General features: G+C 37.2%; 1 protein-coding gene across 1 annotated transcript; it reads right to left on the minus strand.

The window, feature by feature from the left end:
• Positions 1 to 9,657: 9,657 nt before the first annotated feature.
• On the minus strand, positions 9,658 to 23,723 carry LOC103039032 (uncharacterized protein C1orf232). The gene is made up of 4 exons (XM_015602154.3): positions 23,038 to 23,723; positions 14,435 to 14,512; positions 13,702 to 13,811; positions 9,658 to 12,840 (listed from the first exon to the last, which is right to left on the minus strand). The coding sequence occupies exons 1-4, from the start codon at positions 23,116 to 23,118 to the stop codon at positions 12,483 to 12,485; spliced, it is 627 nt and encodes a 208-aa protein (XP_015457640.3). The 5' UTR covers positions 23,119 to 23,723; the 3' UTR covers positions 9,658 to 12,482.
• Positions 23,724 to 25,614: the final 1,891 nt, after the last annotated feature.

Consider the following 25,614-nt stretch of genomic DNA (forward strand, 5'->3'; position numbering starts at 1 on the left):
TGTTATTATTATTATTATTATTATTGTTTTTGTTATTATTATTATTATTATTATTATTATTGTTGTTGTTGTTGTTGTTGTTATTATTATTATTATTATTATTGTTTTTGTTATTATTATTATTATTATTATTATTATTGTTGTTGTTGTTGTTGTTGTTATTATTGTTATTGTTATTATTATTATTGTTGTTATTGTTGTTATTATATTATTATTAATAACAATAATAATTATTATTACTTATTATTAATAATAATAATAATAATAATAATAATAATAATAATAATAATAATAATAATAATAATAATAAAAATAAGTAACTCAAATAAGTCAGGAGGAGATTGGGCAGAAGAAGGGGAATAACTTGATATTTTTAATGAAAATTGTCAAATAAATTATTTACACACACACACACAACTATTAAAACAATCATTTACCCCCCAACCCCCCTCAACAGACACACACACCAAAGAAATCATTTAAAGTGAAGTTTATTATTCCTCTATAGGTGTAATAATGTGTAACAATTCATTCAGAGTATATGTTGGATCAAAAATGTATATTTTAATAATGTGTATTTAATGGAAATATAATCGACTCTAGCTAAATATTTCACATTCAACAAATTGGAAACTTGGAAATGTGCCAGCCAGAGAGATTTAATTAACATATCATTATAAATATTTTTATTTACATTTACGATACATTCTTATCCAATGCAACTTACAAGGATGTTTCTATTACAGAGGTGGGCCAGTGTAGTGTTAGGAGTCTTGCTCAAGGACTCTTATTGGTGTAGTGCAGCATTTTTCCAGTCACCCAGACCAGGAATTGAACCCTGGTCTCCCACTTTGTGGCTCACTGGCAGGCAGTGGTGTTATCCACTGCACCACCACACCAACCACACCACACTTACTTTATATTAATCAGGGAGGAATATAAAGTACCAGTAATCTACCTTCTGAACTGAGCAGTAGTGATTGATAACACTGATATTGATCCACGAGGGTCTTGTGTTTGTATTCGGGGGTCAGTAACGGCGATCAGGGACCACTCACAGGTATTGATCAGTATCGATTGGTGGAAAGTGGTCTTCAGGGAGCCGTTGGGGTAAATCGGTAACGGCTGTGTAAACAGCTTCACTTCCAGCTGTAATCACTGCAGTTCTGAATAAATCACAGCGTTTAGAGAGACGTTCCCATGAGGACGGCTGGAGGAGTCTGGATCAGGTTTCTTCCTGAAAGGAGAGACGGGAGGGGGTGGGGCAGATGGGGCAGATTGGGGTCTAAACGGGGGGTAACAGGGGTGGGGGGTGAAGGTAAGGAGTGGGGGGTAAAGGTAGCTTAATGAGGTGATTATCCCTTTGGGGCGAAGGACAACTGCTCAGGGAGAACGTGTGAAAATCCACCCAAGAAGATTATTATCTCAGATTAAGCCACAGATTGTCAACCCAAAAAACACGTTATTTACAACAGAGGTACGATATGAGTACTTTTTTGTACTCAAAGGTACACTCTTCATAATTGTACCACCAAGGTACAATATTGGTCTTTACAGGGTCAGATTTGTTCCCTCTGAAGTACAAAGTCATTTCTAACAGCAATAAGTACAAATTTGTACCATTTAACCAGCCAAAGGGTACATTCAGTATTCTGTATCACTGTACTAATAAACAATATATATTTTAATTGCACATTTTTTTATTTAAAAGCCAGACAATTTTGCATCATCAAGTTCTTGACACATATTCAGTTGATGATAATGTTTATAATCTTTATAATCTATACTGGCACAAAAAACATGGATATAAAAAAGTACTTTAACTGAAAGGTACTTTATTGTACCTCAATATAAGGTACAGCCCCAGCAACAAGCTTTGTACTCTTTTAGGTACAAATCTGTACTTACTTTTCTTAGTGTGTAAGAAAAGGAAGTACAGATTTGTACTTTAAAGAGTATTTTTGTGCCAGTAAAGATTATAAAGATTATAAACATTATCATCAACTAAATATGTGTCAAAAACTTGATGATCCAAAATCGTCTGGCTTTCAAATAAAAAATGTGCAATTAAAGTACATATAGTTTATTAGTACAGTGATACAGAATACTGAATGTACCTTTTGGCTGGTTAAATTGTACAAATCTGTATTTATTGCTGTTAGAAATGACTTTGTACTTCAGAGGGAACCCTGTAAAGACCAATATTGTACCTTTGGTGGTACAATTATGAAGAGTGTACCTTTGAGTACAAAAAAGTACTCATATCGTACCTCTGTTTTTTAGAGTGCATCAAAATCTATATAATAGATCTAAAAAATATAATTTAAAAAACTATTTGCCACCTGTGTTATAATTGAGACTAGTATCATGTTCCATCGCTCCCATCACTTTCCAATTCCAAACAATTACAAATAGTATTTTCTTATGTGCAATATAAGTATCTTCTTCTGTTCCTATGTGTAATACCTGGAATATGTGCAATCTGTTTTTTCTCAAATCACCCATCAATGCAAACTTTTTAATTGTAAGTTTTTTATTTGATTTTCCATCTTTAGTATTATTATTTTACTATTTTTAATCTATCATGTAAATTTGTAGAAATCTATTTATTTATGTATATGTCTATTTAACCCTTGTGTGGTGTTCATATTTTTGTCACTCGTTTACTTTGTTACTTGTATTTAATTCAGCAGAATTAAGCAATTCTACATTAAAATGCTTTACACATGCTTGCTTCACCTAAATTGCAAGCAATATAAACAGCTTACATGGTTAATATTTGCCCTTTACCTTTCTTATGTTACATTTCTTTCAAAAAGTGCTGCTCTTTTTTTATTAGTTTTTTAATAAAATGTAAAAGAAAATGAATTAAACTCAAGATATGAGTAGAAAATTTGTTTAGTTTCAAATTTACAAATGAAGCAATGTTTATTAGCCCTTGGCCAAACATACTGTAGGTGCGCTCTGACTTTGGCAGATTGCTATTTTAACTATGCAGCTACCTGGAGCTACAGGCACCTGCTATGGGTTTGTGCACTGCTGCATGTCCATGTGTGAGTAACAAGTGGGGGGTGTATGTGTGTTAGGGATGCAACTGTGTTGACAATTTACTGCCAAGATAACAATGAACGTCTGACTGTTGATGTCTGTCTAGGTTGTATTCAGTCAATGGTGCATCTGTGTTTTTCGTTGCCAAGATAGCAATACACCAGAAATTTGCCTGAACACACCTAATTTCCATACCACCATGCCTATTAGTGTAGATTTATTTGTGAACTTAAAAGCGACACAGAAACCAAAACCTCCATATTTAATGCTGAACACCCCACCCACATAACCCCCAATGGTCAGTGCAGCATTCTTTAGCTTCCATAGGACATGGCAAAAGTAATGGGACAGGATTTAGCATTGTGTTGCATGACTTCTGCCATGTCCTATAGAAACGAAAGAACTTTAGGTTGTATTTTCATTGTATTTTCAATATACTTTATTATGCAAAACTCACCGTTTGCATGCTTTAATATGTGCACTTGACTGCACCTATAAATACTATAAACACAACAAAAAAAATCCACTTATCCATTTTCTGTGAATCAGATGAAAGAGTTTGATGAAAGGAATCATATGCTTCTAAAACTCAGTTGAAGAAATAGCCTTTTGGTAATTTTTGTTGAGAACCTCAGACAGTACACAGTGGGATTGGCCAGCAGACCTCTTCTGAGGGAGGGATCTATACCTACTGTCTGAAGCAAGTCAGCAGATGAAGGAGGTGTTAGCACTTTCACATATTGAGTTTTGTGCTTCTATTCCAGTTAGGCATGCACTTGCTTGTTCACGTTTTGCCATTTAGCTCAAGCTAACGCTAACAATGTGCGCTCAGCATAAACATGGGTTGTGGCCAGCGATAGCCCTTAATCCCCTCATTCTGAAAGGCACTGAAACTGGACTGGACTTTTTGTAGCTCATAGACTTAAGCGAAAGAACTTAAGGTTGTATTTTCAATGCAATATACTGTTTTATGCAAAACTCTCCGTTTGCATGCTTTAATATTTGCACTTGACTGCACCTAAAAAAACTATAAACACAACAAAAAAATCCACTCATTCATTTTCTGTGAATCAGATGAAAGAGTTTGATGACAGGAATCATATGCTTCTAAAACCCAGTTGAAGAAATAGCCTTTTGGTAATTTATGTCGAGAACCTCAGACAGTACACAGCGGGATTAGCCAGCAGACCTCTTCTGAGGGAGGGATCTATACCTACTGACCGTGGCAAGTCAGCAGATGAGGGAGAGTTTAAGCATGAACTAGCTTGTTGGTGTGTTGGCGTTAAGCTCAAGCTAATGCTAACGTGGTAAAAGCTCAGCGTAAACATAGGATGTGGCCAGCAACAGCAGCTTAATTACGTAAAAGTGTCAGAACCCTTAGACTGGTAAAAAACTGGTAAAAATAGAATATAAAACTAAATTATTATTTAAAATAGTTAAATAATACTAAATATACTAAATACTAAATAATTTACTTACAAGTAAAGCTACAAACAGACACCATGTTCATATGGATGAGAGACTGAAATAAACAGAAAATGCTAAGTTTGTACAATTATCCAGATATAAGTGGGCGGGGCCTCTGAGTTTGGATGAGTTAATTTCAGCAATATGTCATGCTTGATTGACAGTGCATCTGAAACCAGCTCTCTTTTTTCAGTAAAGGAGGTCACATTGTTGAAGGGGTCGAGTGGAGAGCAAGGTGAGGTCAAAGGTCATCACCAATCGCAGCATCTGCTCACCTGAGTGCTTAGCTACTAACGTGTGTGTGTGTGTGTGTGTGGCATTGTGGGGGAGAAGCACCTGGTCTGGGAAAAGTCTGTTATTGTTAGGAAAATCAGTGTGTGTGTGTGTGTGTGTGTGTGTGTGTGTGTGTGTGGTTCTCACAGCTTTACTCCAGATGGACCTGCAGATGAGTCAGAGGCCTTCAGACGCCACCCCGTCAAACACAGGTGCTGGGAGGCATGTCTGTCTACCGTGTGTGTGTGTGTGTGTGTGTGTGTGTGTGTAGAACCTGTGCTGTGCTTGTTTTTATTACGGTTGTCTCATAATAATTTTACCTCAAAAGACGCAACACCATAGTGGGATTTCCTAACAGAGCAGAACAGACGAGACATAAACGAGTGAAAAGAAGGTTAAATTAAAAAATCAGAACAAAAAGAAAAAATGTGCTATAGTGCAAATGTGAAATAAATTAAGAGACGCCTTAAAAATGATGAGTTTCTTTGCTTTTACCAAATTAAAAAAACCCTGGAATATAATCAAAAGGAAGATGGATGATCACAAACCATCAAACCAAGCTGAACTGCTTGAATTTTTGCACCAGGTGTCACGCTCTCGCTCTGTTTCCCTGTGTTTCTGCGTTTCCTAGTGTGTTTCCCCAGTATTTTTCCATCACGTGTTTGTAATTTGTAGCTCCGCCCTTTCCCCAGGTGTTCATTGTTTCTTGTTAGTATATATAGTACCCTTTTGTCTATGTTTATCCGTCAGTCTTTGCACCTTCCTCTGTCGTTTGTGTTGCCACGTTTTTGCCAGTTTATTTCCACGTTCCTTAGTTCTGTGTTAAGTTTATATTCCCTGTTTATTCTCTTGTTTGTTCTAGTTCCTTGTTTATTTACGTATTTATCCCTTGTATATATCCCTAGCCCTGTTTGTTTATTATCTCTTTAGTTTAGCTCCTTGTTGTTCCCCTAATTTGTTTTATTAGCCTTCCTGTCTATTTGTGTTATTATTATCTCTGTTTTGTTTCTTGTTTATTTGTTTATTTACGTATTAAAGTCTGTCTTACCCGCTTTTACGTCCAACTCCCATCTGCTCCCTCCGTTACACCAGGAGTGTAAAGCATAAAGTTATCCAAAAGCAGCGTGTAAGACTGGTGGAGGAGAACATGATGCCAAGATGCATGAAAAAACTGTGATTGGAAAACCACCAGGGTTATTCCACCAAATATTGATTTCTGAACTCTTAAAACTCTTTATGAATATGAACTTGTTTTCTTTGCATTATTTGAGGTCTGAAAGCTCTGCCCTTTTTTTTTTCGTCGTTTCTCATTTTCTGTAAATAAATGCTCTAAATGGTAACGTTTCTATTTGGAATTTGGGAGAAATGTTGTTTGTAGTTTATAGAATAAAACAACAATTTGTTCTTTCAACTTAATTTAACTAAATTAAAATACTAGAAACTCTACTACTCTACTAATCTAACTCAATATAAGAATGTATAGTTATACATTTAACATATCATATAAAGAGATTTTGTTCTACATGAATGCTGGGCTGGATTGCTCTGACCGCTCTGTGTGAAACCCAAACAGTCTAAAACCTTGATGTGTGCTGCCGTGACTAACAGGTACTCTAGACATAGCAAGTCAAATCAGCATAGTTGTGTCTCATCTTACGCTGATATGAGTCTAAAATATAAAATAAATACTCTTTTGCTTTGAGATGATTAGTAAGCATTTCAAAGGTGTTCATGAAAATATAAGGAGTAGAAAATTGCTAATTGCTAATAATAATAAAATAAGGTTTTTCTCTTGTAATAAAGAGAAGAGTTTAGAGTATTGCAACCTGTTGTATTGTCATATATGTGCAGGCCTCAGAAATGCGCAGAAGCAAATCAAAGAATACTTTATTAAATAAAGTATAAGACATACTACATTTGTAAGATACTTACAAATGTACTATATGTCCAATTGTTTGTGGACACCCCTACTTTAGGTTGCAACTCCTGCTAAAGAAGAAGAAGAACTACCAATAGAATATGACTCTCAGGAACAGATTACCATGAACCTACTGGCACCATTGGAACCACTGGCACTATTGGCAATGAGGTGGGGTGGTGATCATTAACCTCACTAACACTGTTGTTGCTAAATGCAATCAAATCCTTATAGCAATGTTCTAAAAACTACTAAAAAGCATTTCCCTAGCCAGTACAGACAGTTACTCCAACAAAAGCAAGATAAAGCAGCATAGTATATTTTATACTACATACATGTGTATATACAGCTCTGGAAAAAAACAAGAGACCACTTAAAAATGATACGTTTCTAGAGTAAATTTCCTCTGGAATATAATCAAGAGGAAGATGGATGATCACAAGCCATCAAACCAAACTGAACTGCTTGATTTTTTGCACCAGGAGTGTAAAGCATAAAGTTATCCAAAAGCAGTGTGTAAGACTGGTGGAGGAGAACATGATGCCAAGATGCATGAAAAAAACTGTGATTAAAAACCACCAGGATTATTCCACCAAATATTGATTTCTGAACTCTTAAAACTTTATTAATATGAACTTGTTTTCTTTATATTAATTGAGGTCTAAAAGTTCTGCGTCTTTTTTGTTATTTCATTCATTTCTCAGCAGGGCTACACTAAGGAACCCGGCAAGCCAGGGCAATATTAGCTAGCGGTTAGTAATACGTAGCTTGTTTTAACACGGTAAACATTTAGACTACAGTCTAATATACCCACCTCTGAACAGTGAAAGAGCGAGCCCTTAGCTTGGTTAGCGACTAATGTTGATGCTGCTCCAGAAGTGCTATCCAGGGTTAGCAGCAGGCTACAGGTCAATAATACTCACCTCTGGATTGCCAAAGAACTAGCACTCATCGCGGTTAGCAGCTAATGCTAATGCTGCTCCAGCAGTGCTATCCGGGGTAAGCAGCAGGCTATAGACCGGTAATACTTACCTCTGAACAGCCAAAGAGTTAGCGCTTAGTGTGGTTAGCGGCTAATGCTAATACTGCAGGAGAACTAAACTGTAACTCCTGTATAACTCTGTACTTCAGCTTATTGGCTTTACTGCTCCTTAATACCTGACTGGTAAAATTCATACATATATTATTATAAGGATTATAAGGCACACTGATGTTTTTTGGGAAAACGAAAGGATTTTAAGTGCACCTTATAGGGCGAAAAATACAGTAACTATGACACAATGCTAACAATGCTAACAAAGAAGCTGTGAATGTCAGTAATTTCAAGCCTGGAAGAGGCTCAAGTATCTACATGAACTTAGCATGCATCTCATTAGCATCTCCACGGCTAACAAGGCATGCAATACACTCAGCCCACACTCACAGGCCTACAGCACTGAAGATGGCCATTTGTGGTTTGGCGTTTGATGGTGTCAGGTCTCCAGAACTGCGTGAGACCAGTGGGTCTCTGCAGTGTGTGTTACAGATTTATGTTGGGACGTGAGCCCTGAGGTCAACTTAACAATACACACCCTGTGACCTGTGAGTCACGCAGTACGTTACCCTACAGCTCACTCCATTCAAACACTGTACTGCAGTTTCACTGCTGTCTACTGTCTATAAGCATCGGCCAATCCACCAATTTTGTTCCACTTTTCTTTACAGAATAGTTTTAATTCAGACACACTGGAGGATTTTCCAGCATAAACATCCTGTTTAAGATCATCCACAGCATCTCAATCATCCAGACTTTAAGTAGACCACTCCTCCAAAACCTTCATTTAGTTTTTATTTAATCCATTCAGAGGTGAACTTTGATAGTTTGTGTGCTTTGGGTCATTGTCCTGCTGCAGAACCCAAGTACTCCTGAGCTTGAGGTCACTAAGGAACAGATGGAGGATATTCTCCTTCAGGATTGTCTGATAAACAGCAGAATTCCTGCTTCCATCTATTACAGCAAGTTATCCAGCAGCCCCAGACCATCACACTAATCACACTACCACCACCATGTTTTACTACGTTCAGTATGATTGAGTTTTTTTTCTGAAATTATGTGTTTTATAGTTTTACACCAAATGTAACGGATGTGACACACGCCTTCCAAAAAGTTCCACTTTTGTCTCGTCAGTCCAAAGAATATTAACCCAAAGTTCTGGAGATCATCAGGATTTCTTATCTTGGAATTCTCCCATGGAGACCATTTTCACCCAGTCTCTCCCTTATTATTGAATCATTAACACTCATTAACATTAACTGAGGCCTCAAGTAAAGACCTGCAGTTCTTTAAATATTGTTCTGGGTCCTTTTGGGACCTCCTGGATGAGTTGTTCATGCCCTTTTGGAGTAATTTCTTTAGGTCAGCCGGTCACTCCTGGGAAGGTTCACCAGTGTTCCATGTTTTTTCTCCATTAGTGAATAATAGTGAATCACTGTGGTTCTCTGGAGTCTCAAAGCTTTAGAAATGACTTTATATCCTTTTCCAGACTGATAGATGATCAATGATCTTTGTTTTCTCATCTGTTTTTGAGTTTCTTCAGATAGGGGCATAATAATGTGCTGCAGGTTCTATTTAAGTTCTATTTAAGTTAATTTCGAAGTTTCATATTTTGCCAGCTGCAGGAATGACTAACCTGGTGCACTATAGAACTCTGTGGTTCGGTCTAAGCTTTTGTTCTTAATGGCTTAATTTTTTCCCCATTTTACCATACTTTTACTTTTATACTTTAAGTAGTTTTTGATAGCAGTACTTTATTAAAACACTTTTATTTAAAGAGTAAAAAGCTTGAGTAGATGCTTCAACTTCTACAGAAGTATTTTTTAACCCTAGTATCTATAGTACTTCTACCTACAGAGTAATACATGGAGATACTTTTCACACCTTTTCATGATTTCTTGTTTGCAATAGAATTTTATTTTGTCATAAAATTTAAGACAAAAATTCCCATTCAAAGCATGACATTCAAAACAGAGAAAATAAAAGTAGACATAGCAAATAGTGAACAGGCACCAGCATGAGAACACTCCCACTTTAAATAAGACTCTAAATGGATCATGGTTTGGTGTATGTTTTTCTGTTAGTTGGAAAATTGAGGTTTTCTCACTTTTACACATAGATATAATTCAACTGAATGTAATAAAACCAGAAGAGAAAAGAGGCCAGAAAGGAAATAGGCTCTTGAAAATCCCTGTAAAACATGAAATCACACTGCATGAAGTAACTGGGGCAGAGATTTATTCCCCCTGCAGAAAAATACATTAGCCTTGCCTGCTCTAACAGCTCTATTAATTTCATATTATTACATTACTTTACATACAGAGGAATGAATGGGATTCTGCCTCTTCCTGCCAACAAAATGCGTAATTTAAAATTCAATCAATATGTGAAAATTAACAATAAACTCTTAATTAAACTCTTAAACTCTTAATTCAATTATTCAAATAAAAAATAGGCTCTCTAAAACTCTAAAACTCCCAAATGTAGTACCATCATTAGCAAACATACAGAGTATTCCTAAAGTCCACTCCAACCAGGACTTTTATTTTTTATAATAAGTACATACTACACTGACATGCCAATAGTCATGGGACACCTGTATGTAAGTTGTGAGGTTTTATCTTGTGAATGAGGTTGAACACTGGCCAGGTGCTCATGGCAAGTCAATGTGAATGAATGAATTAATGGATCTACAGTGGTGTCACATGTCTACGTGTCCAAAATTCCTGTATTTTTTTTTTTTAAATAAAATCATACAGTAAATAATTGTTTAAAATCATAGAATGCAATGCATCTTGGGATATCCTATTAAAACAGCTGTCACCTGCACATACAACTCTGGAAAAAAAATAAGAGACCACTTAAAAATTATGTGTTTCTTTGATTTTACCAAATTAAAAACCTCTGGAACTGCTCGATTTTTTGCACCAGGTGTGTAAAGCATAAAGTTATCCAAAAGCGGTGTGTAAGACTGGTGGAGGAGAACATGATGCCAAGATGCATGTTTTAAACTGTGATTAAAACCAGGGTTATTCCACCAAATATTGATTATTTCTGAACTCTTAAAACTCTTTATGAATATAAACTTGTTTGGTTTCTTTGCATTATTTGAGGTCTGAAAGCTCTGCATCTTTTTTTATTTATTTCAGCCATTTCTCAATTTCCGAAATAAATGCCTAAAATTGTTTTTTTATTTGGAATTTGGGAGAAATGTTGTCCATAGTTTATAGAATAAAAAGCAATGTTCATTTTACTCAAACATAAACCTATAAAGTGCTCTCTTATTTTTTTTTTCAGAACAGTATTTTGCTTTTAACAGTGTAATATTACCACCCACAGTGGACAGTAATGCAGTGCAGTGGGTGGTAATGATTGTGACTGGTGGTGTCTGGTTAGAATTGTCCACGTGAACAGACAGGCGACCGTAACTAGGTCCTGTCCTATGACGTAAGGCATGTCAGTGTCATTAAAAGTGTGCAAACTTTGGCGCAAATTGGTTCAAGAGCTCTTCCATCAGCATTTGCGCGAATATTAGAGTTGTGATCATTGAAACAGAGGCTGAGTGATGTATGATTCCCTGAAGAGTGTGTTCTGCAGCCGTACAGCGACGCCAGAGAGGAGATAAACAAAGAACCAGCAACCAGTCCAGATCCACAGAAGCCACAGACACTTTTTAAACTAGCCTGATATCCATTTATATACAGGATATATACATACAGGGGTTGGACAATGAAACTGAAACACCTGGTTTTAGATCACAATAATTTATTGTGGTAACGGACAGTTCTGGTGGAAACAGGAGAGTTGAGGTGCACATTGAATTGGTCAGCAACCAAACATCCCTTTTAGACAGCTTCCTCTTACAGCGTCCACAGTTAATCCTGTTGGATGTGGTTGGTCCTTCTTGGTGGTACGCTGACATTACCCTGGATACCGTGGCTCTTGATGCATCACAAAGACTTGCTGTCTTGGTCACAGATGCTCCAGCAAGACGTGCACCAACAATTTGTCCTCTTTTGAACTCTGGTATGTCCCCCATAATGTTGTGTGCATTGCAGTATTTAGGGCAATGTGCCAAATACTGCTGGAAAATGAAATCCACATCTCCAAACCATCACTGATTGGTGGAAACTTCACACTAGATCTCAAGCAGTTTGGACTGTGTGTCTCTCCACTCTTCCTCCAGACTCTGATTTCTCCCTTGATTTACAAATGAAATGTAAAATTTACTGATGATCAGTGATGGTTTGGAGAGACATGTCATCTGCTGGTGTTGATCCACTGTGTTTTATTATCAAGTCTTTTATAGAGACGTGGATTTTATTTTCCAGCAGGACTTGGCACATTGCCCTGCCAACACTGCCAAAAGTAAGCTGTAAGCCATTATCTTGACCATGAACGATAATATATATATATATATATATATATATATATATATATAAATGGTTTTGAGGCTGTTGCGGATGGGGTGAGCCAATTGTGTTAAACCAACATTCTAGAGATGGATTTTTGTCATTTATAATGAGAGGAGGCATGACTGTTGGGTTGGTCAATAATTTGAAGGCACTTCTTGAATGGTCAATGTTTATGGAAACGGCAAAATGTGTGTAGAATTGTGTAAAATTGTGTAGAATTAAAGCTCTATTTTCACACTGTGGCTTCTGTGGACTGAGGTTTGGTGCTTCTGCTCTTTCGTTTCCATCTCTGAAGTCTTCATCCACCGCCGTCGTTGGTCTCGCTGGTTTAGTTGGTCTTGGTCACGCTTTTGCTCTTCAACTCAGCCAGTTTGCTGGTGACAAAGTTCCATTTGAAGGAGGACGCTTCATCGTTAGCCCCGCCCAGAGAGGCGTACTTAGAGAAGCTGTTGCCCCGCCCACCTCCTTCTGCCTCATTCTCCATCCCTGCCTGACTCCCATCTTCATAACTCCTTCCATCTGCCTCCGGCTCCACTCCTGCCTCACCGCCTGCCTCCATCCCTGAAGCGGCTGCTGCCTCCGCCTGCTTCATGGCAGCTGCCTGCTGCCACTTGGTGGCAAAGTTATCCCAGAATCCTGTGCCGCGCTTTGGCCGTGGCGGCTCCTCAGGCCTCACTGCCAGCGGACTGCAGAGATACACAGTGAGGAGGAACAAAGTTACACACTGGCCACTTTATTAGAAACACCTACAGTACCATGTGCTTCCACTTACTGGCCACTTTATTAGAAACACTAATACAGTACCTTATGCTTTTACTCACTGGCCACTTTATTAGAAACACCTACATTACCATGTGCTTCCAATCACTGGCCACTTTATTAGAAACACCTACACTGGCCACTTTATTAGAAACACCTACATCACCATGTGCTTCCAATCACTGGCCACTTTATTAGAAACACCTACACTGGCCACTTTATTAGAAACACTTACATCACAGTACCTTGTGCTTCCACTCACTGTGGCCACTTTATTGGAAACACCTACAGCACAATTCCTTGTGCTTCCACTCTGGCCACTTTATCAGAAACACCTACAGTACAGTACGTAGTGTTTCCACTAACTGGCCACTTTATTAGAAACACCTACATTATCGTAGCTTGTGCTTCCGCTCGCTGGCCACTTTATTGGAAACATCTACATCACACTACCTTTTGCTTCCACTCACTGTGGCCACTTTATTGGAAACACCTACATAACAGTACCTTGTGCTTCCACTTACTGGCCACTTTATTAGAAACACCTACACAGTATCTAGTGCTTCCACTCACTGGCCACTTTATTAGAAACACTTCTAATTTCTGGCCACATTATTAGAAACACCTTTTCTCTTGTACTTCTCTCTAGCTGGCCACTTTATTAGAAACCCCTACATTGCGCTACAGTCTGTAACTGATCACAGGCATGCTCGAGCAGGGTGTTTCTGGTAAAGTGGCCAGTTATGTCACATATGGTAACAGTAGAGAGGTGGTTAATGGTCACTCACTGGTCGGCTACAGGCTGATTATCTGTCTCTGCCTCCAGTAGCTGGTGTTCATCGTCTTTGTTGAAGAGAGCCGTCATATTTTTCCACCCTTTAGCTCCGACGCCCTGCATCTGAAAGAGTCACCACACCAAAAACACACGGTTAAAAAACTCCTCCCCAACTTATCACAAAAGTACCGGATGGAACTCCATCATCCCACTGCTCTATAGATCAATACTGGGGGCTTCATACCCCTCAAGCCCAAGATTATCTACTCTAGACATCCTATTCTATTGGTAGTACTTTACTACAGGGACTAGACAAACTGGGTATGTGTGCATTTGCACATATGTGTCAGCAATCAGTGCAACTTAAAACAAATGCCATTATATATATATATATATATATATATATATATATATATATATATATATATATATAGAGAGAGAGAGAGAGAGAGAGAGAGAGAGAGAGAGAGAGAGAGAGAGAGCATTATTCACCCTCTTGGTGTTGTTGGGTTGGATGGTGAATAAGGGTCTCCACCCAAGAATTATTGTGTTATGGGAGAACCACTGCTTTTTTGGCAGATTGTGATGGTCTATCTTGTTATAAATAAAGCTTAGATAAGATTAAAAAGTAATTTATTCTGTGGTATAGTTCACATTTTTTAATGTTTTATGGATACAATTTTGATAGTTGTGTAACCCTGAGTTACATGAGTTACACAGTGTTACATAGTGTTATATACCCTTACCCTTTTAGCGAGTTGAGTTACAGAACTTGGCCTTTCATCTGATTGGACTGTTGTCATCTCTTCTGCCACCTCACACACCTAAAACAACAGATAAACAACAGATAAACATATGAATAAATAAACAAACACAGTAATACCATGTGGAAAATATATATGTAAAATGCATTTTTAAATACTTAAAAAAAAATTATATTGTCAATAAATGCTGCTACAACCCAACCCAGCCCAAACCAAAACTGAAACAACCCAAAGTAACCAAATCTAATCCAACCCAAACCCAGCCAAATCCCAAACCCAATCCATTCCAAGTCAAACATCACCAAAAAAAAAAAAAAAAAAATATATATATATATATATATATATATATATATATATATATATGTTTATATATATTTATATATATATATATATATATATATATATATATATATATATATATATATATACGTATATATATATATATATATATACATATATATGTATATGTATGTATATATATACGTATATATATATATATATATATATATATATATATATATATATATACGTATATATATATATATATATATATATATATATATATATATATATATATATATATATAAACATATAAGGATATATACGTAATATGTGCAATTTTACACTCTAAACAACACAATTTAACTTAATATAAATGTCTCCATTACATTGATACAATTGATCGTATATGATGTACAATACTACAGAAGGTAACTAAATTTCTGGTGTATGTTTGATTAGACCTACATGTGAATTGTTTATTGGAGCAATTTATTTGATAAAGCTGTAAATGTCTCCATCTAGTGGTTACAAAATACATAGCTATGAAAACCTAATGAATTCAAACTGAAAGTGCAGCCAAAACATTAAATCCAACCAGCCAAAACAAAGGCTTCAGAGTCATAACTAAAGTTTACTACCAAGCATTTTCTTCACTTATCAAACAACAATGCAAATCTGTTTTAATGTTTGCTTAGTGTTAAAGGGTATTTTCACACCTCGACTTAATTTTGGCTTATTTGGACTTTTTGCCCAGTTTGTTTGGGCAGGTATCAGTACTGTAATCAGACTTGGATGCTGACCAAACCACAGCATCAAGACCCACGACAGGAGATGATCTTCATTTAGTCCCAAAAGATTTAGAAATGTGGTGATTTTGGTTAAACTGCAGGTCTAGTTATTCTGGTTACTCTGCTGATGCTCTGTGTTTAACTGTATACACCTTTTTCCTGTACTCACTGTGCTGTACCACCCCAGACAAATCTGACCAATAAGCAAAGAGAATGGTCAAACAAAACCCAACCCATTCCATCATAACTTAAACCAACCCAAAACCAACCCAAACTTAACCAAAACCGAAACAAAAACCAAACCCAAACTCAAACAAAACCTAACCTAACCTAACCCATACTAAGCCAGTGCAAACAAATCCCAAACTAAACCTAATCCAACCCATCCCATCCCCAACTAAACCCAAACCAGTCTGAACCCACCCAATCAAATCCAAACCAACCAAAACCTAACCAAACCCAAACCCAACTCATCACAAACCAAACCAGTCCAAACTAATCCCAAACCCATCCCATACCAATATAATCCAACCCAAATCCAAGCAAAATCCAGCCAAATGCCAAAACAAACCAAACCTCAAACTCAACCCAACCCAACCCAACCCAACCCAGCCCAACCCAACCCAACCAAAACCAAAAATCAAACCAGTCCAAACCAAAACCAACTAAAAATAATCCAACCCAAATCCAAGCAAAATCCAACCAAATCCCAAACCCAAAGTAAACCCAACCCATCCTAAATCAAACCAGTTCAAACCCAAACTAACCTGATATAATCCAACCCAACCCAAATCTAAGCAAAATCCAACCAAACCCCCAAAAATATTCAAACCTTAAACTCAACCCAACCAAAACCGAAAATCAAAGCAGTCCAAACACAAACCAATCCAAAATAATCCATCCCAAGCAAAATCCAACCAAATCCCAAAAACAAACCAAACCTCAAACTCAACCTTACTCAACCAAAACCAAAATCAACCTCAAACCCAATCCCAATCCCAAACCAAAACCAAACTATGCCAGAACAGACCAGACCAGTCCAAACCAAACAAAACAAACCCAATTAACTAATTCAGACTAGAACAAACCCTTTATAGGTGTGAATATGATCAAGACAAATGGTGGATGATCATACTAGTAAACCATACTGTACATTATTCAGTGTTCACTGCTGAACATGGATTTACTCAAGTTTACTAAAACAACCTTCAATGACACAAACAACAGAAAATCACAGTCATACTTCTGTCATAGGCAAAAGTATGTCCTAAAAAGTGTCTTGTAATTGTGTGTTTACATTAAATATAAAAAAGGTATTTTATTTTTTTTCTATTGATTCACCGTTACATTACATAGTACAGTACTGTTTATGAAGTAAATGTCTCCACAATTTCTCACTCTCATAACTACTAATTAAACATGTGTTGGTAACACTTTATTTTAACGAACACAAATTAGGCGCTTATTAAAGTCTTATTATTTGCTTAATAAAGCCTTTATTAGATATTTGTAAATGATTTATTCACTACTTATTAGGTTTTATTATCTGCTATAAGTGTTATTGGTGCTTAATTAGGGGTCTGTGATTGAATAAATATTAATTTAGGTTTTTTTTTTAGTGTCTAATTAGTGATGAACAGAACCTCACTTTAGAATATGGTAGAGTTCTTGGTCTATTAGTGACTTATTAAACCCTTATTAACCCCTTATTAACTCAAGAAACTCCAGCACAGCTATAACCTTGCCATAAACTCACATCGATCAAACTGCTGCCAATTAAAGTATACACTAATAGCATGTAGAATTTATTAGATTATAGTTAATGCTTAATTAATAATTTAATCTGCTTATCATAACTGTTTATTGTGCACTATAAGAACTAATACAGACATTATTAATCATTTCCACATAACAGACCCTTAATTAAGCACCAATAACACTAATAGCACAGAATTAAGACTAATAAGTAGTGAATAAATCATTTACAAATGTCTAATTAAGGCTTTATTTAGCAAATAATAAGACCTTAATAAATGCCTAATTTGTGTTTCTTAAAATAAAGGGTCACCCATGTGTTATATTGTATAGTAGTTACTGAATTATTCATATTAGTCCATAAATAATTCATACTAATTACTGACTAATTAGTATTGACCTGAATAGCTGAATAGCTGAATACTGCGGCTGCATGTTAAAGGGGTTAGATATTATAATAACTGAATAATAACTGATTATAGATGGAGATGAAAGTAGCCGTCACTCTGTTTTCTCCTCTGCAGGTTGTGGAAACTATGCTGGCTGCTGTTCCTCAGCTGTTCTCGGGTTCTGGTGACACGGGCGGAGCGGGGGGCTGTAGAGTCCGTGTGGAACGAACACACACCCCAGGCTTTACTGTCCCACTCATCCCCACTAAATCTCTGGAATGGTATTCAGGATCCTGCGGGGGATCGAGTTTCCACAGGGGCTGGAGAACTAGGTCACTGTCCTCTATTCTCTCTTTCTTACATAGTAAATGAATAATAAACTTTTCCAGACTATGAAGGAATACATAAGGAATCATGTAGTAACTTAAAAGTTACTTAAAAGTCCACACCCAAACCAACCCAATCTAATCCAAACAACCCAAACCCAAATAAAATCTAATCCAACCCATACCTGAACCAAACCAAACCCAAACTAAATCCAACCGAATCCCAATTCCAAACGCAAACCAGCTCAACTCAAGCCAACCCAACCCAACCAAAACCAAAAACCAAGCCCGAACCAAACCAAATGCAACTTAACCCAAATCAAACCAAATCCCAAACCAAACCAAACCTTAAACATAAACCTATACCCAAACCAAACCCAACCCATCCCACATCAAACCAGTCCAAATCTAAACCAACCCAATCTCATTCAACCCAAACCAAACCCAACAAAAAATCCAACTGAATCCCAAACCCAAACCAATTCTCAAACCCAACTCAAGACAACCCAACCAAAACCAAAAAAACAAAAACCAAACCCAAATCAAAAACTAAACCCAAACCAAACTGGAACCAAACTAAATCCACCATACCGTTTTTGATCGCCTTTTATTTCTTAAAGTATTTTTTTCTTTACTTAGTTGAGTCACTGCGCACTACCTCATAAAGCTGACTGAGAAAATCCAGCAGAGATGTGCAAAACTGCACAACTTCAGAAATGGAACATCCCATCCACCTGCACCCACTATTAGACCTCTAACTACCTCTAACTCAACATAATTCACCCTGTGCAAGGCGTGGCACGATGCTCATTACTATCTTACACCCTGTCAATAGTCTATTTTCACACCTTGTGCCTGTGCCATTAAAATATCGTTGGAGTTTAAGAATAAATCTGTACTGATTTATAGTGGTAGTCTGGAAGTGTCTGGTTGGCGGGAAACACAGGAGCTCCACTGACTGATTAAAACCCTGACAACAGTCAACAGTCAGCTGTCCAATCCTATCTTAGCCATGCAGGAGAGTTCTGCACGTTAAGATATGAACGTGCCAAAATCAGAGCTCATCTGGCTCTTAAAGAGAATGGCAACGGGCACACTGATTGGTTTATTTCAGGTTACGCCCAAAACACACCCATGATTTTTGTATTTTTGGCGCCTTCATGATACCAAAGACACACAGACACACCCTTAATCCAGCTGCATAATTCGCAATTGACCACTGCGCTATAGATCACTAAATAGGCACCCCACAGCTTTTTTTTATTTTTTATAAAAAATAATTCATATTCCATTTTCTCCCTAATTTACAAGGCCAGTTTCCCAACCCACTCAATCATTAGGACTCCCCATATCATTAGTGATGCCCCAACACCAGGAGGGTGAGGACTAGCACATGCCTCCTCTGATACATGTGAAGTCAGACTGTACCTCTTTTTTCAAACATTGCCGAGTAGCATCACAGTGCACTCTAAGGAAAGCGCAGTGACTCGGTTCTGATACATCAGCTCACAGATGCAGCCTTGTGCTGATCAACATCACCCTAAGAGTGATGAGGGGAAAGAAAGAGCGCCATCTACTGTACCCACCCAGAGAGAGCAAGACCAACTGTGCTCTCTCAGGGCTCTGGCAGCTGATGGCAAGCTGCATGACTGGGATTCGAAACGACTATTTCCAGATCATAGTGGCAGCGCTTTAGACGACTGGACCACTCAGAGACCTGGGGCCCCATAACTTACCCAGAATTATTGTGCATAATGCTGTCCCATGACTTTTGGCATATCAGACTATATGATATTGACAGATAGCTCCATGTAAATGTGCACCACTGTCCTTAATTCACTTTACCCGAATCCAACTGACCTAAATTACAATGTAAACTCAATATGCGTATGTCCTGTTTGAATGGGACACCGATACTCTGTCTCTTAACGACCTTAATGAGGGCCTAGTGTTACAACTACACGGGCAAAAGTATTGGGACACCCGCTCATTCATTGGTTCTACTGAAATCAAGGGTGTTAAAAAGAGTTTATCCTGTTTTTGTTGGAGTAACTGTCTCTACTGTCCAGAGAAGAAGGCGTTTTAATAGATTTTGGAACATTTCTGTGAGGATTTGATTGATGATCACCAACCCAAGCTCATACATAACTCCATAATGGAGATCCATCATTCCAGAGAACACAGTTCTACCACTGCTCCACAGCTCAAAACTAAAGGCTTTATATTCCATTATACTAGTGCATCTCCAAAAATTAGAATACCATTGAAAAGTTACTTTATTTCTGTAATTTATTTAAAAATGTGAAAATCATATATTATATAGATGTATTAAACACACATAGTGATCTATTTTAAGTGTTTATTTCTTTTATTGTTGATGATTATCAGTGTCTCAGAAAATCAGAATATTATATGAGACCAATTGGTAATTGTGGCAGTGTGGGCAGTGTGCCAAGTCCTGCTGGAAAATGAAATCCTCATCTCCATAAAAGTTGTCAGCAGCAGAGGGAAGCATGAAGTGCTGTAAGATTTTGTGGGAAAACAAAACTGGACTGACTTTAGACTTGATAATAAAACACAGTGGATCAACACCAGCAGATGACAGACATGTCTCTCCAAACCATCACTGATTGGTGGAAACTTCACACTAGACCTCAATCAGTTTGGACTGTGTGTCTCTCCACTCTTCCTCCAGACTCTGCTCCCTTGATTGACAAATGAAATGTAAAATTTACTGATGATCAGTGATGGTTTGGAGAGACATGTCTGATATCTGCTGGTGTTGATCCACTGTGTTTTATTATTAAGTCTAAAGTCAGTGCAGTTTTGTTTTCCCACAAAATCTTACAGCACTTCATGCTTCCCTCTGCTACTGACAACTTTTATGGAGATGCGGATTTCATTTTCCAGCAGGATTTGGCACACTGCCCACACTGCCTATAAGTATCAACTGGTGATAGATACAGCAGCACAATTACAATAAGAGCAAGGAACAATAATCAAAAAGCAAAAAAAAAAAAAAAAAAAAAAGCAACTAAGAGGAAAAGTATGATGCAGTAATGAATTCCACTACAGAAATATCCAAACCAGTATTAATAGTGATATTACTATTAACTTTAAATGTAAATATCAAATATCAAATATAAAAATAAAATAAATAAGATGGATGCATAAGCTTTATAATGTCCATTGGTCTTGAAACTGATTTTTGGGTTTTCATTGGCTATAAGCCATAATCATCAACAACACTACATTTAATACATCTATATAATATATGAGTTTCACATTTTGATATTAATTAATGAAATAAAATATATTTTCAATGATTTTCAATGAATTATTTTGAGATTCACCTGATGAAGATATTGGTTTATCTGCATCAGAGAGTCCTATTCTATTGGCAGTATGTCACTACCCTACTTCATGGACTAGATAAGCTATAAGTGTGTGTTTTGTGCATTTGCACACTTGTGTGAGCTACAGATACCACTTTTGCCAAGCAGCTGTATGCCCTTGTCAATGGAAGTCAATGTAAAACTTTGGTCAACAATTAATCCCAAGTCATTTTGAAGCATTTATATTGGTGCATTCATTGGTGACATTCGAAAACGATGTAAAGAACAAGCGTCAGAGTTACATTAAGTTAAGTTAAGTTTTTAGCGTACAGAGATAGTGATAACAGAAGGCCATGGGTCATCCTTTCAGCTCTAACAGCTGCCTGTTGCCTTCTATTGCCTTCTATCTTCTATTGTCAGCAGGTGTTTTGTTCTATTCTAGGTTATACATATACTAGGAAACATGTCAAGGTTATTATCTGTGTTGATTGGCTGTATGCCAGTAGAATAATAAACATGAATCTATTGCTATCATGCTTAAATCTAGTTGTGGGCTATAGAAAGGGGGTATAAAGGAAAGATGGGGCTCCATCCAAAACTTTTGGGATTTGGGAAATATCTAGTGCTTTAGTCTCGCTAAATTTAATCAAGTCCTTACAGCAATCTGCAGTGCTAAAGTGCTGCCACTATGATCGGGAGATCGCTGGTTCGAATCCCGGTCATGCAGCTTGCCATCAGCTGCCGGAGCCCTGAGAGAGCACAGGGCTCGAGGCTTCCTTGATCTCTCTGGGTGGGTACAGTAGATGGCGCTCTTTCCCCTCATCACTCCTAGGGTGATGTCGATCAGCACAAGGCTGCGTCTGTGAGCTGATGTATCAGAACCGAGTCGCTGCGCTGTGATGCTACTCGGCAATGCTGCAGCAGCAGCAGTTCATAAAGAGGCGGAGTCTGATTTCACATGTATCGGAGGAGGCATGTGGTAGTCTTTATCCTCCTTGTGTTGTAGCATCAGTAGTGATTGGGGATATTATACAGCTGAGTAGCAGCTGAGTAACAGATGGGTGGAACAATTGGCCTAGCTAAATTGGGAGAAAATGGGAAAATTTGAAATAATAAAGAAAATTCTAAATCAATCTGAGATAATATATATATATATATATATATATATATATATATATATATTTACAATTAATAATATTCATGTACTTTTTATATTGTTGGATAAACAAAGTTGTTGAATAAACAAAAATCTGCAACATCACTGTAAAAAGATTTTATTCCAAGTAATTGGGAAAAAAATGGTGCAAAAATTTGAACACAATGTCAAAAACAGATTCTTAGTGTGTCAATTATCATAAAGCAAAGTAAATAATATTTCAATTATTCAAAAATGTGCAAATTCTTTTTAAATTATAAATGTATTGTTTTACTTTACTTTACTTGTTTTTTTTATATTGTCCTAATAAAAAAACTAAAAGGAGTTTGGGGCTTTTTACACTGAGCGCAATCACATCCTCACACCAATGCTTGCAAAAAGCCTTCCTTTTTATCCCTTTTGGACAGAAGAGATTCCAACAAAAGTTACTTCAGGAAAAGCAGGATAAACTTTTTTAATATCCTTGATTTAAAAAAAAAAAAAACTGACATGAAATGAGCAGAAATCCCAACATTTTTGGTACAGTTTAACACCCTGCAGTTAAATAGACTCACCTCCTCAACAGGTTCTTCCTCTGCATCCGGGTTGAGGGTCTTCATCACCTTGCTCTTGTACGCATTGAACAGCGGATTCATGCTGGCTCCTTCTGAAGGCCTGGAAAAGTCAGAAATGGACAAACAGAGAAACGGCCCGTCCGACAAGAAAGCCCCCTCAAGCCACCATCAATGGGATCCTGCTCTAATATGGGGGTCTCAGAGTTCCTCAGAAGCTCCGGTGGTCCATCTACAGAAAGGTCCACACATCACTGAAGACAAAACTGAGCAAAAAGCTGCACAGGAACGGTGTAGAAGGTCCACCAGCAGCTTAGAGCTCCTTCATGGCCGTGGATTTGTTCAGGAAATGCCGGCTGAAGCCCTGGTAACGGTGGAGAACTGGAGAACGAGCTGATGGCACACACACACACACACACTGTCATGGTTCAGGACCTCAGCATCGGTTACCTGGAAACAGGTGTGGGTTACCTCATGAATATTTAAGTGGCTGCTTTTGAGAGCGGAGCTGCCATTGTTGGTCGGACGCAGAAGAGCGACTCGTGCAACTCAAACCCGAGCAGAGCTTCAGTCCGACCACTGCGGACACTCGCATCATCTGACCTTTAAGGTCAAGCAGGCCTCAACTTTTTATTGTATTCACTATATATACTAATGTATATAATCCAAATGTATTAGAACATTGAGGTCAACCCCTTTATTTCTGCTGTAAAAAAATCAAAATCAATCAGAACCATTAGAGCTCAAATATTGTCCATAGCCAGAACAGTGTGGAACGTCCTAAAGAAGAAAGTCGTCACTGGTGTATTAAATAACAGATGACGAACAGGTAGCCCAAAGAAAACCACAGCAGTTGATGAAACAGAAACATGTGAGTGCTGTAAATCCAGATCCAGATGTAAATACCTGCACATAAAAGCTGAAATGTTGATCTTTTGTCTCATGTTCATTTTTTAATGAAATATTTATGGACACCTTTTTTAATGATTGGATATTATCTGCATCCATCTGGAGCAGATAATAAACATTAACCTATTGGCACAATGAATAAAGCCTAATGCCAGACTTGGGCTATATAGAAGTTATTGAAAGTATAAAGCCCCCCAGCATTGAGCTGTAGAGCAGTGGAAATGTGTTCTCTGGAATGATGGAGGTCCATCCAATACTTTTGGATGGCATGGTTTGGCGAGTTGGGAATGAGAATGCTGGATGCCATCAAATCATCACAGCAATGCCTCAATTCTCTAAAGAGATGGTTACTTCAACAAAAGCTGGATGATTTTTGATTGTCAAGGCTGGTGAAAATATGGTAATCTATACTGCTGGGTAAGCTGGTTTTATGGTGTAGCCATTCTTGGTTGATCAGTTTGGTCAAGCTAGCCAGAAACATAGTCATCTTGGTCATGCTCATCAACCACATTGGCTATGCTGGTTAACCACCTTGGTCATAGTTGTCAACCAACTTGCCCAACAATGGATATAAATGTAAAATGCTTTTATTCCAAGTAATTTTGGTCCATTTCTGTTGGTTCATTCATTATTTATTTTTGGACCATTTATATTGGTCCATTCATCATTAAATTCTGACACATTATAAAGAACAGGACAGTGATTAAATACACCAATCATCATAAAGCCAAGTGGACCAAATGTTCACAAATGTTGAAATCAATAATCAGATTGAAAAAATGCCATTTAGGGCAAAAGCTTACGCTGCACCACAGAGTCTTATACAAGGGCGCATTTGAAAGTTCGGGGGCTCTGATCAAATGGATTCTTTTGTACAGCAAAATGCAATATTGACTCGGACAACCTCGCTGTTTTACATACCTCATCTTCGTTAGATGTTTCATTTCTTACTGCTGCGAAAAAGATGGGTTAGCTATGTCAAGCTTTCTGTGCTGGACTTTCTTTCCTTAACCTCTTTACAATATTTAATATCTGGCTGTGTTTATGAATAATTATAGGTTCAATATAGACACCCAATATGCCATTTTAAAGCTTAGAGTCTCTGCTTTAGCAGTATCTCCTTTCAGAAAATAAACATTTAGGGCGAAATATGCCTTGTTTATGAAAATTATGTTAATTATGTTAATTAAGTTTCCAGTACTTTGGAGAATGAAAATACCATTACTGGGTCAAATCACTATAATATCTAACCAGTAAAAGGTAGCAGTTTTTAATTTTATTTAATGAATGTAAACACTTTATAGCAAAATATAGAGCTGCCAAAACACTTCTTCCATATAAATAGTTCATTTTATATGTCTGAAAAAAAAAATTAAATAGAAAATCTGAAAAGCGCCTACAAATGTTCCTGGTTTTTACCATATTTTGGCCATTACATGTTCAATTGTATAATTAACGTGTCTTAAATGAATTGTGTAAAGGCTTCTAAGTAATATTAATTCATAAAATTGCCTGTGAATTATTTAATAATATAGTGAAAGGCCTTCAAATGTGAGTATGTAATTTTAGGCAGAAATTGGTAAAAATAGGCTTGGAGCTTAAGAGGTTAATTTTCTTTCTTTTTTGGGCGCCGCTGGGATAAGACCATTTATTTCATGGTTGTGCCGAAGC

The sequence above is a fragment of the Astyanax mexicanus genome, chromosome 1 (assembly GCF_023375975.1).
Source record: "Astyanax mexicanus isolate ESR-SI-001 chromosome 1, AstMex3_surface, whole genome shotgun sequence".
Classification (NCBI taxonomy): domain Eukaryota; kingdom Metazoa; phylum Chordata; class Actinopteri; order Characiformes; family Acestrorhamphidae; genus Astyanax; species Astyanax mexicanus.